Genomic DNA, 13,472 nt, shown 5'->3' on the forward strand with positions numbered 1-13,472 from the left:
CTTTTCAGAAACAATTAGCAACTGTTTAACACAGCAGTGATAACATTTAGGAAAAAACAGCAAGCTTATCAAGAAAACTTAAAAGGAAAATCTAGGTAATTATATATCCATTATCAGTCCATTATTAGGCTTTAAAAAGCTCTGACATATGCCTGGGAATCTAGAAAACCACAAATATGCATAAGGTTGTATGTATGCCTAGGATCTCTGGCTGACCTCAAAACCCTGCACAAGCAGGAAATGAAGGATAAGGCAAAGTTGTAAACAGCCCGCCTTTGCATTAAAGGCACACCCCGACATGCACATAGAGCCCATCAGCAAAGTCTGGAAGACTTACTGGTTTCAGGTGATTTAAAGAAATATCTGTCCAATCATTAGCTGACCACTAAGCTAATGGAGCAGAGACTTGGGTAGCCACACATGACAAAGAACACAGGCTTTACAGAATTAGTTCAGGAAAGGCACTAAAAACAAAACAAAACAAAGCAATAAAAACAAGTCCTGAGGAGGGGAGAGAATCTGATTCCCAGAGTTGCCACATTATATTATTTAAATGTACAGTTTTCAACAAAAATGTATGAGAGACAAAATTAAGTGTGGCCCAAACACAGGCAAAAAAGCAGTCAAACACTATCCCTGAGGAAACCCAGATGTTAGACTTAATAGGCAAAAACTGTAAATCAGTGATTTTTAATATTTTCAAAGAACTAAAGGAAACTATGTTTAAAGAACTAAAGGGGCCGGGTGCGGTGGCTCACGCTTGTAATCCCAGCACTTTGGGAGGCCGAGGCGGGCGGATCACGAGGTCAGGAGATCGAGACCACGGTGAAACCCCGTCTCTACCAAAAATATAAAAAATTAGCCGGGCGTGGTGGCGGGCGCCTGTAGTCCCAGCTACTCGGAGAGGCTGAGGCAGGAGAATGGCGTGAACCCGGGAGGCGGAGGTTGCAGTGAGCCGAGATCGCGCCACTGCACTCCAGCCTGGGCGACAGAGCAAGACTCCGTCTCAAAAAAAAAAAAAAAAAAGAACTAAAGGAAGGGATAAAATGATAACCTAATAAGTAGTGAGTATCAATAAAGAGAAATTACATAAAAAAGAAATTCTGGGCCGGGCATGGTGGCTCACGCCTGTAATCCCAGCACTTTGGCAGACTGAGGCGGGTGGATCACCTGAGGTCAGGAGTTCGAGACCAGCCTGGCCAATATAGTGAAACCCCCTCTCTACTAAAAATACAAAAATTATCTAGACGTGGTGGCATGTGCCTGCAATCCCAGCTACTCAGGAGGCTGAGGCACGAGAATTGCTTGAACCTGGGAGGTGGAGGTTGCAGTGAGCCGAGATTGTGCCATTGCACTCTAGCCTGGGTGACAGGAGTGAAACTCCATCTCAAAAAAAAAAAAAAAAATTCTGGAGATAAAAAGCATAATAACTGAAATGAAAAATTCACTAGAGGGGATCAACAGTAGCTTTGAGCTGGCAGAGTAAAGAATCAGTGAATTTGAAGACAGGTTAGGTGAGATGATCCAATCTGAGTAACAGAAAGAAGAAAAGTAAACAAAATGAACACAGTCCTAGAGGTCTGTGGAACACCATGAAGCATATAAACACCCACACAATGGAAGTCCCAAAAGGAGAGAGAAAAGAGAGAAAAAAAAGTGCAAGAAAGACTATTTGAAGGAATAATGGCTAAAAATCCCCCCAATTTGATTTAAAGCATTAATCTATGCATTCAAGAAGTGCACTGAACTCCAACTAAGATAAATTCAAAGAGATAGGCACCCAGACACATCATAAACTTATAAAAGCTAAAGACAGAGAGAATCTTGAAAGTAAGAGAGAAGTAACTCATCATATACAAAGAATCCTCAATAGGATTAGCAGCTAATTTCTCATTAGAAATCTTGAAGTCAGGAGGCAGTAGGACAACATATTCAAAGTACTGAAAGAAAAAGACTGCCAAACAAGAATTCTACAACCAGCAAAATTATCTTTCAAAAATGAAGGAGAAATTAAGACATTCACAGATAAACAAAAACTGAGATAATTCATCACTAACACACTTCTACAAGAAATGCTAAAGGGAGTCTTTCAGGGTGAGATAAAATGATACTAGCTAGTAATGTAAATCTACATAAAGAAATAAATAGCACCTGTAAAGTTAACTACATAGGTAAATATAAAAGACAGTATAAACGCATTTTTTTGCGTGTAACACTGTTTTCCTCCTATCTGATTTAAAAGACAACTGCATAAAGCAATAACTATAACTATGTTCATGGGCACACAATGTGTAAAGATGTAATTTGTTTGACAATAATAGCACAAAGGAGGGATGAAGGAATAAAGTTATATAGAGGCAATTTCTTTGTATTACTGAGCTTAATTTGGTATTAATTCTAATTGGAGTAATATAAATAATGATGTTAATTGTAATATCCAAGGAAATGACTAAGAAAAAAAAAACAGGCTAAGTGCAGTGGCTCATGCCTGTAATCACAACACTTTGGGAGGCCACGGTGGGTGGGTAACTTGAGCTCAGGAGTTTGAGACCAGCATGGGCAACATGGCAAGATCCGGTCTCTACAAAAAAATTAAAAATTGGCCAGGTGCGGTGGCACACGCCTGTAATCCCAGTACTTTGGGAAGCCAAGGCGGGCAGATCACAAGGTCAGGAGTTCGAGACCAGCCTGACCAACATGGTGAAGCCCCGCCTCTACTAAAAATACAAAAAAATTAGCTGGGTGTGGTGGCGGGTGCCTGTAGTCCCAGCTATTCAGAAGGCTGAGGCAGGAGAATTGCTTGAACCCAGGAGATGGAGGTTGCAGTGAGCCGAGATCATGCCACTGCACTCCAGCCTGGGTGACAGAGTGAGACTGTCTCTAAATAAATAAATAAATAAATAAAAAATAAAACCCGAAAAATTAGCTGGGCATGATGGCATATGCCTGTGGTCCCAGCTATTCAGGAGGCTGAGGCAGGAGGGTAGCTTGAGCCCAGGAGGTTGAGGCTGCAATGAGCTATGTTCCTACCATGGCATTGTGGCCTGGGTGACAGAGCAAGACCCTGTCTCAAAAAAATATATAAAAATTTTTTAAATTAAAAAAATGAACAAAAGAAAAGACATAGGGAAGAAACAACAGAAAAATTAAAAAATGGTACACTAGAAAATATCTGTTTAACTTAAAAGAAGGCATTACTAGAGGAAAACAGGAACAAAAAATAAGATATAGAAAACAAATAGCAAAATTGCAAACATAAACTCTACTTTATCAGGAATTACAATAACATAAGTTAATTAAACACTGCAATTAACCCTTTTCCTGTTTAGGGAAAAACAAACATGCAGCTTGCTGCCTGTGCTCACTAGGTTTTACATAAACATGCTCTTTGAGGCTGAAGCAAAGCTAACTGATTTTCAATGTCAAAACAAAATATAAAAACTCTTCTTGGAGTTATTTCTAAGCTGAACTAACATCAGAATCATCTGAATCATCAGAATCATCTATTTTGGAAAAATCGGATTCATCAAATGAATCTTCAGCCAACGACTGTTCAAGAACGATGTTAACACCATTTGCAGAGATGCTACATTTTCTAGGATTTGACATTTTCAGTGATTGAGAATTACTATATTTTGCAAATGGAAATACCATTCCTAAAAACAGAATGCTATAAATAGAATGATGTCTTTTGTTTCCAAAGTCGATATACTAGAGTGATGTGAAAATAATAATAAAAATGAGATAGTTTGTGGCAAAGCTATCTCAGGGTAAACACTGCAGCTGCAAGTGCCATCACAGAGTATTCTCAGCGCAAATGGTAAAGGGTTAATAGGCATAGGCACAGTGGATGAAAAGCATGACTTAATTATATGCTATCTATAAGAGGCACATTTTAGATTCAAAGACCCAAATAAGTTGAAAGTAAAGGGATGGAAAAAGATTTACCATGCAAACAATAGCCAAAAGAGAGCTGGAATAGCTATACTAATATGAGGTAAAATAGAATTTAAAACAGCAATTGTTACTTGAGATAAAGAAAAATATTTTATAAGCATAAATGGTCAATCCTTCAAGAAGACTTAACAATAATAAGCATATGTGTACCTAACAACACAGCATAAAATATATGTAATAAAAACAGGCAGAATTGGAGACAGAAATAGACAATTCAACAATTATAGCTGAAGACTTCAATATCTCATTTAAAGAAATGGATAAAACAACTAGACAGGGAACCAACAAGGAAGTTTTTTTTTTTTTTTTTTGGAGACGTGGTCTCACTCAGACTGGAGTGCAGTGGTGCAATCTCAGCTCACTGCAACCTCCACTTTCTGGGCTCAAGTGATCCTCACACTTCAGCCTCCTGAGTAGCTGGGACTATAGGCATGTGCCACCATGTGGCTTTTTGTGTGTGCGTGTGTATTTTTTGTAGAGTTGGGGTTTTGCCATGTAGCCCAAGATGGTCTTGAACTCCTGCACTCAAGCAATCCACCTGCCTCGGACTCCCAAGGTGCTGGAATTACAGGTGTGAGCTACTATGCATGGCCAATAAGGAAGATTTGAAAAATGCTATAAACCAATTAGACCTCATAGACATCTATAGAACACTTCACCCTACAATGGCAGAATACACATTCTTCTTCAGTGCATATGGAACATTCTTCAGGACAGACCATATGTTAAGCCAGAAAACAAATCTCAGTAAATTGAAAAGGACTGAAATTATACAAAATATGTTCTCTGACCACAATGGAATGAAATTAGACATCAAAAACAGAAGAAAATCTGAAAAATTTACAAATATGTGGAAAGTAACACACTCCTAAATAACCAATAGGTCAAAGAAGAAATCACAAGGGAAATTAGAAGATACTTTGAGATGAATGAAAATGAACACACAACATATCAAAATATAAGGGATGCAGTTAAAGTGGTGCTTAAAGGAGAATTCATGGTTGTAACTGCCTATATCTGAAAAGAAGAAAGATATCAAAATCAGTAACCTAATCTTCCATTTTTTTCTAGGAAATTAGAAAGAAAAGAGCAAACTAAGTCCAAAGCAAGCACAAGGAAAAACATAATAAAATAAGAGTAGAAATAAATGACATAAAGAATTTTAAAAATAGAGAAACGAACAAAACAAAAATTTGGTTCTTTGAAAAGATCAATAAAATTGATAAACCTTTAGACTAAGAATAAAAAAGGGCAGAAAATTCTAATTACTAAAATCAGGAATGAAAGAGTGGACATACTACTGACCTTACAGAAATAAAAAGTATTATAAGAGAGTATAAGAGAGTACTGTGAACAATTATGTGCCAACAAGTTAGAAAACCTAGATGAAATGGACAAATTCCTAGAAAGACACAAACTACAAAAACTGACTCAGTAAGAAATGGAAAATCTGAATAGACCTATAACAAGTGAAGAGATTGATTTAGGAATAAGTAAAATTTCCTACAAAGACATACCCAGGACCAGATGTCTTCACTGGTGAATTCTACTAAACATTTAAAAAGAATTAATACCGACCAGGCATGGTGGCTCACACCTGTAATCCTAGCATTTTGGTAGGCCAAAGCAGGAGGATCGCTTGAGCCCAGGAGTTCAAGACCAGCCTGAGCAACACAGCAAGACCCTGTCTCAAAAAAAGAAAAAAAATTAATGCCAATCTTCACAAAATCTTCCCAAAAATAGAAGAAGGAACACTGTCCAACTCATTCTATGAGGCCAGTGTTATTCTGATACCAAAACCAGAAAAAGACATCATAAGAAAACTACAGAGCAACGTCTCTTATGAATACAGATACAATAATCCTTAACAAAATAATCACAAACGGAATCCTACAACATACAAAAAGGATTTATACCAAGGCCAAGTGAGATTTAGCCTAGGAATGCAAATGTCTACACCTAGACACATAAACAAACTTATGAACATATCAACTTGCATGAAAATCAATTAATATACTATATACCATATTCACAGAATAAAGGACAAAATTCACACAATCATGTCAATAAACACAGAAAAAGCATTTGACAATGTCCAACATCCTTTCACGACAAAAATACTCAATCAACTAAGAATAGAAGGAGAAATTTGTCAACACTTAGGTAGCAGTTAATATATGCCAGATGCATTGTTCTAGACACCTTACATTTACTAAGTAATTTCATTCTCACACTAACTATATGAGGCGGGAACTATTATTACCTACATTTTGCAGATGAATAAACTGACATACAGGGCGTTTAAGTAACTTTTCCTGTGTTAAGCAACTAATAAGTTGTGGAGGTAAGATTCTCATACAGAAATTCTGGCTACAGAGTCCATGTTCTTAATCACATTCTGCTCTACTGTCTCTCAAAGAATGTAGACTAATAATAATGATAAACAAATTGGGTTTCCTTAAAACTAATGATTCAAGCCGGGCATGGTGGTTCACGCCTGTAATCCCAGCACTTTGGGAGGCCGAGGCAGGCAGATTGAGACCATGCTGGCCAACATGGTGAAACCTGGTTTCTACTAAAAATACAAAAAGCAGCTGGGTGTGGTGGCACGCACCTGTAGTCCCAGCTACTCGGGAGGCTGAGGCAGGAGAATCGCTTGAACCCAGGAGGCGGAGGCTGCAGTGAGCCGAGATCGTGCCACTGCACTCCAGCCTGGCGACAGAGCGAGACTCCTCCTCAAAACAAACAAACAAACAAAAAAAACTAATGATTCAATCTTTATCTGTAAGTAAACTTAACTTATAACACTGTTGACGTATATCAATGATCATAATTTGTAATACTGGTAAGAATTGCTAATATTAGTAGCAATGTTTATTTAATCAAGTTGATAATGTTGGGTCAATATTTATATTTAATTGTAATTTTAGTCATAAAATTGGTGATGATCATTTATATGAGTAAACATAATTTGTAATACTGGTAAAAATTGACAAAATTACTTATACAATTTGATTGCATTAGTAACAATTATTTAATTTCTATTTGTAACTAAAATTTTATTCATAACTGTGGTACTCATAATTTATATTAGTAATCAAAATTTTAATATTAGTGATTTTTTTATAATAGCAGTTAGAATGTTAACCATGTTAGTAATTATTTCTATTAGGAACTACAAGATAATTCAAAACACAGGTACTCATGGGTTACATTAGTAATCTTAATTTGTAACACTGGTAATAGTTATATCTGTAACAATTTTTACACTGTTTGTACTAATGGTTTAATTTTATTTACTTATTTATTTAATGTTTTGAGACAGGGTCTCACTCTGTTGCCCAGGCTGGGGTGCAGTGGTGCTATCATGGCTCACTGCAGCCTCAACCTCCAGGGCTCAAGCGATCTTCCCACCTCAGACTCCCAAGTAACTGGGACTACAGGTGTATGACACCACGCCAGGCTGATTTTTAAATTTTTTGTAGAAATGGGGTCTCACTATGTTGCCCAGGCTGGTCTCAAACTCCTGGGCTCAAGAGATCCTCCCACTTTAGCTTTAAATTTTTAAAAAATAATTATAACAATTTACAACATAAGTCCTAATCATTTATACTAATAAACTTAATTTGTAACACTGTAATGCATTGTAATATTAGTTGTTATATTTGATGATATTAGCAATGATAATTCAATTTCTATTATTTAAACGTTCAGCATATTTTATTCTGGCATATTGTAGCCCAATGACCCAACTGTAGTAGTCTCCACTGCGTGCTATGTTTATATAAGTCAAAACAGGTATTTATAATTTATATTAGAGCATAATTTGTAATATCAATAATCATTTGTAATAACAGCAATAATCTTTGATGCTATTAGTAATGATTATTCAATTTCTACTAGAAACTATAATTTAATTCATGACATAGGTACTCATAATTTACAATAGGTACTCATAATTTACAACAGTAAAAATAATTTATAATATTAGTGATAATTTGTAATATTAGTGATTTTATATATATATATATATATATATATATATTATTTTTGAGATGGAGTTTCGCTCTTGTTGCCCAAGCTGGAGTGTAATGGTGCGATCTTGGCTCACCACAACCTCCGCCTCCCGAGTTCCAGCGATTCCCCTGCCTCAACTTCCCAAGTAGCTGGGATTATAGGCATGCACCATCACGCCGGGCTAATTTTGTATTTTTTTAGTAGTGACAGGGTTTCTCCATGTTGATCAGGCTGGTCTCAAACTCCCGACCTCAGGTGATCCGCCCGCTTCGGCCTCCCAAAGTGTTGAGATTACAGGCATGAGCCACAGTGCCCAGCCAGTGATTATATTTCATAATAGTAACCAAAAGTTCAATTTCTATTACTTAATTAATTAATTAACTTATTGAGACGAGTGTCACTCTGTTGCCCAAGCTGGAGTGCAGTGGCGCAATCTCGGCTCACTGCAACCTCCAACTCCCAGGTTCAAGTGATTCTCCTGCCTCAGCCTCCCAAGTAGCTGGGACTACAGGCACGCACCACCATGCCCAGCTAATTTTTGTACTTTTAGTAGAGACAGGGGTCTCATTACGTTGACCAGGCTGGTTTTGAACTCCTGACCTCGTGATCTGCTCACCTCAGCCTCTCAAAGTGCTGGGATTACAGACGTGAGCCACCATGCCTTGCCAACAATTTAATTTATAACATTACTATTGATAAATGTTATTGGCAATCCTAATTTGAATACAGGTAAAATTTCTATCAGGAGGAATATTTGATAATGTTAGTAATAATGACTTGATTTCTATATGTAATATATTCTGATTCATTACATTAATTCTGCCAATTCACATTAGAACTCAGTTTTTAATACTGGCAAAAATAGATAACATGACTAACAGGATCTGATAAATATTGGAATGGATCATGATTTAGTTTTCCTTGTAAGCATAAGGAAATTCATGGTAGACTCTATCACAAAGCAACTTCATGACTCCACGTGCACACAGCAGCCACATTCTTGATATCGCACCGCTGATAATATACCAATATTTAATATTATTGCAGTAGTTATGACTCTTCCCTCCTGCCCACTCTATTTTCCCCAAACTCACCATTTCTTTGTGATTGGGGTAGAAGGTCTGATCAATTAGAGGGAATTCTTCTGTCCCCAGTTTCTTATGCAGTCGAACCATCTGGGCAAACTATGAGAACCAGGAGAGCTGCGTCAGTGAGTCCTTCACCAGGAATCTGTAAGTTTCTGAACACTCTCACTTCCCCCAAATTGCAGAGTGGTTTCAAGCTCCCACATACATGCATGAGCTGTTCCCTCTGCCAGTGGCACCCTTCCTGTTACTTACCACCCAGGGCTTGTCACAGAAGTTGTAGACAGAATGCAAGGAGTTAACACTGGGGATTCCAGCATATTGCAGCCCAATGACCAAACTGCGGTAGTCTCCGTTGCGTGCCATGCTGAAGGCGTGCTGGCGGATCAGCACAAAATCCGGCTTCAGAGACCTAGTGTGGCAGGGGTAGGAGTGTTGAGAGTTCCCCCAGAAGCTCCTGATCACTCTCAAAACAAAGACCAAGTTTCTAAAGCTCCATAGCTCCCAGAAACTGCAAAGTGGTTTCTCACCTCTGCACACATGTGCAAACTGTTCCCTCTGCCTAGTGCACCCTTTCTACCCTCTGCCCACCTGGTGATCCCCTTTAAGCCTCTCCTACCTGTTCCCTTCTCAGCAAGGTCAGCTTGCAGCTTACCCACACAGCTCTGACAACTCCCTGGTCACCATCTCTCAGACTGAAAGCTGTCTTCAGTGTTCTGCCCAGAATAAATTCTAACCTCAGGACCTTTACCATGTTCCATCTGCCTAAAGCACTTCCCCCCTAGACATCTGCATGGATCACTCCTTCACCTCCATCAGGTCTTTCCTCAAATGTCTCTCCTGCAACCAGGCCACCCTATCCCAACTGCAGACCCCACCATCATCCAACAATTGCTACATCTGCTTTAGTGCTATATATTTTTTCTTTTCTTTTCTTTTTTCTTTTTTTTTTTTTTTTGAGACAGAGTGTTGCTCTGTTGTCCAGGCGCTGGAGCAATCATGGCTCACTGCAATCTCCGCCTCTCGGGTTCAAGCGATTTCCCTGCCTCAGCCTCCTGAGTAGCTGGGATTACAGGCACCTGCCACCACTCCTGGCTAATTTTTTTATTTTTAGTAGAGACGGGATTTCACCATGTTGGCCGGACTGGTCTTGAACTCCTGGGCTCAAGCGATCCACCCACCTTGGCCTCCCAAAGTGCTGGGATTATAGGCGTGAGCCACCACATCCGGCCACTGCTATATTTTTTCTTAGCACTTTTACATTTTCTTATTTGTGTATTGTGTGTATCTCACAGTAAAATGTAAATTTCAAAAGGCTTGGGTTCTTTTTCTTTTTTTTTTTTTTTGGCCTTTCAGCATGTAGAATAGCTCCTGGCACACAGTAGGTGTACAATAAATATTTATTGAATATGAAGTCCTGAGAGCAGCATCTGGCATGCAGCAGATGTCTAGCAAATGTTTATTTAATTAATAATTGAAGGCTGGGTGTGGCGGCTCATGCCTGTAATCCCAGCACTTTGAGAGGCCAAGGCAGGTAGATTGTTTGAGCCCAGAAGTTTGAGATAAACCTGGGCAACATAGTGAGACCCCCATCTCTACAAAAAACATAAAAATTAGCCAGGCATGGTGGTGTGCACCTGTAGTCTCAGCTACTTGGGAGGCTGAGGTGGGAGGATCACTTGAGCCTGAGAGGTTGTAGCTGCAGTGAGCCATGATTGCGCCAGTGCACTCCAGCCTGGGAGACAGAGCAAGACCTTGTCTGAAATGTGTATATATATATATTTTAAAGTCTGGCTTGTGGCATGCTGGGGTCCCTGGCTCTTTTTCTGAAGAAAAGTTGTCTCCCCACATTCCATGCCTAAGTTCTTGCCCACAGAAGGATGGGTGGGGAGGTAGGAACTTTCCCCCAGCTCTAAGGGGGAGAGTTCTTATGCCTCGCTCATAACACCAAGGTACCCTTTTTATACTCACCGCACGACCTTCACCCCGTTCCGAAGAACTTCCATATCCACAGAGAATCCACCATTGGCATGGGCCACAAGGTTGAGATCAGAGAATTCGGCCTGGGAAGGAGAAAAAAACTGGTGATTCACCTACATCACACAAAAATAGCCACTCAGTTTGCAGTATGGACAACTGACTCCCAGGTCCAAATGTCCCAACTTACCTGTTCTACTTTAATGTCAATTTCTCCATGGATCTTTTTCCCTTTGAAGTATTTTGCCCTGGAGAGGAAAAACAGAACACATCTGTCAATGATGAAATCTCAGCAGGGAAGACAAAACACAGGCCCTTGACCCTTTTGCCCCTTCAATGCTACTAAAGAAACCACAAAGTGCCTTATAATTATTGAAATATTTTGAAAAAATCAAGAGTGCTTTGTGAATAAAGTCTGTTGTAATCCTCATGGAGTTGCAAAAATGTTAAAGGGCATTGCAAACTGTAAAATGTGGCCTTACACTGCAGAGAGCAGGTATTTCCCAAAACATAGTCTGCTCATCACATTGCCATTGTAAATGTTTTTTTAAAAACTTCACAAAATTAGCAGTACTATGTAACTTAGAACATACTTTGAAATTGCATGAAGACTGGTAAATGGCAAAGAACCTTAGAAAACACCTATCTGGCCAGGTACGGTGGCTTACGCCTGTAATCTCAGCACTTCGGGAGGCTGGAGGTGGAAGGATTGCTTCAGGCCAGGGGTTGGAGACCACCCTGGACAACATAGAGAGACCCCCATCTTTACAAAAAAAATTGAAAAACAAAAACAAAAACAAAAGCCAAGGGCTGTGGCTCACGTCTATAATCCCAGAACTTTGAGAGGCCGAGGTGGGTGGATCACCTGAGGTCAAGAGTTCGAGACCAGCCTGACCAACATGGTGAAACCCCTTCTCTACTAAAAATACAAAATTAGCCAAGTGTAGTGGTGCATGCCTGTATTCCCAGCTACTTGGGAGGCTGAGGCGGGAGAATCACTTGGACCCGGGAAGCGGAAGTTGCAGTGAGCCAAAATGGTGCTATTACACTCCAGCCTGGGCAACAAGAGTGAGACTCCATCTCAAAAAAACCCAAAAAACAAAAACTAGCCAGGCACAGTGGTGCACGCCTGTAGTCCCAGCTACTGGGGAGGCTGAGGCAGGAGAATGGCTTGAGCCCAGGAGGTCAAGGCTGTAGTGGGCCGTGATTGCACCACTGCACTCCAGCTTGGGCAACAGAGAAAGATCTAGGCAAAAAAGGAAGGAAGGGAGGGAGGAAGGAAGGAAGGAAGGAAGGGAGGAAGGAAGGAAGGAAGGAAGGAAGGAAGGAAGGAAGGAAGGAAGAAAGGAAGGAAGGAGAGAAAGAAAGAAACTACATTTCTCTGAAGCGTGCCTGTTTTTGTGTATTTTTTAGTGCCTGTGTATATGTCAGTGCCTGTGTGTGGCTGTGTGGCCTGAAGCATCTCTCTGCTCTCTGGCCCTTTCTCAAGGAGGAGCACATTCACCATGTGTGGTTGTGTGCTGTGAGAAACACAATGGCCATAGGTGGGCAGCTGCATCCGACAAGGAGGAGTGGATTGAGTGGTGCGGGCTGGGTGGCTCTAGAGAAGCCAGTGTAGCTGGCAATGATGGGGGGCAGGGAAGAATGTAGCTGAGGAGGAGAGGGAGCAACAGGAGGGAGGGGGAGTGGGAGCAGCAGTAGGAACATCACGAACTGCTATGTCATTGTCCCCGGGCCCATCTCCAGCTGGGCTTGGTTTCCGGTGGCCTCCTCCCCCAGGCTCAAGATTTCTAGCAAACAGGCTGCTCCAGGGATGGAAGCTCATCCTCAATCAGGTTTCTCATGGAAGGGGGATGAGGGGGAGAGACACTTTCAGGGCTATTGGTCACTGACACGCATACAATCAGGGTCTTGGACAGACACACACACACACACACACACGGCACAAATGGACCCTGGTGACTTGACTGACATATGCAAGAGACCCCAAGTACAGCTACTTCTTTTTCCTCGCTCTCTCTCTGACACACACACACATACACACACACACACCATCGCTGACACTATCCCCTCAGAAGTGTTGAGAAAGAATCTCTCTCAGCCCCGCACATTTTTCATCTATAAACTGATGAGTGGGGATGATGAGGGTGTATCACTGTTTCTAAAACTTTTCTGACCATAAGTGTAGTTGGATACTGTGGTGGTCTGCTCAGGCCTCCTCTTCAGGGACAATGTACCTTGAATGGCAGCTACTGACAGCTCATGGCTGTGTCCCCACTGGGAATTGTCTTGTCACAGGGAACTGCCTTGTCCAAGGTTATACCTACTTCATGAGGGCATCCCCATGGTCTGGTCTATGAGAGGAAAGAAAGGCCAGCCTCCTTGCCTCAATCTGGGCTGACACTGAAGGACCCTCCCGGCCCCAGGGCTCCCCCT

At 40.6% G+C, this 13,472-nt stretch overlaps 1 protein-coding gene across 5 annotated transcripts in view; it reads right to left on the reverse strand.

Moving 5' to 3' along the window:
• SYN1 (synapsin I) overlaps positions 1-13,472 on the reverse strand; it is a 49,961-nt gene that overhangs the window by 25,996 nt on the left and 10,493 nt on the right. For all 5 annotated transcript variants that reach the window (XM_032756813.2, XM_032756812.2, XM_058441380.1 and 2 more), the window contains 4 exons: positions 11,227-11,284; positions 11,031-11,122; positions 9,315-9,471; positions 9,069-9,158 (listed from right to left, as the gene is read on the reverse strand). In XM_032756813.2, coding sequence (XP_032612704.1) covers positions 9,069-9,158; positions 9,315-9,471; positions 11,031-11,122; positions 11,227-11,284 — 397 coding nt within the window. The remainder of the gene's footprint in view (positions 1-9,068; positions 9,159-9,314; positions 9,472-11,030; positions 11,123-11,226; positions 11,285-13,472) is intronic.

Source organism: Hylobates moloch, unplaced genomic scaffold (assembly GCF_009828535.3).
Source record: "Hylobates moloch isolate HMO894 unplaced genomic scaffold, HMol_V3 SCAFFOLD_7, whole genome shotgun sequence".
In the NCBI taxonomy this organism is placed as follows: domain Eukaryota; kingdom Metazoa; phylum Chordata; class Mammalia; order Primates; family Hylobatidae; genus Hylobates; species Hylobates moloch.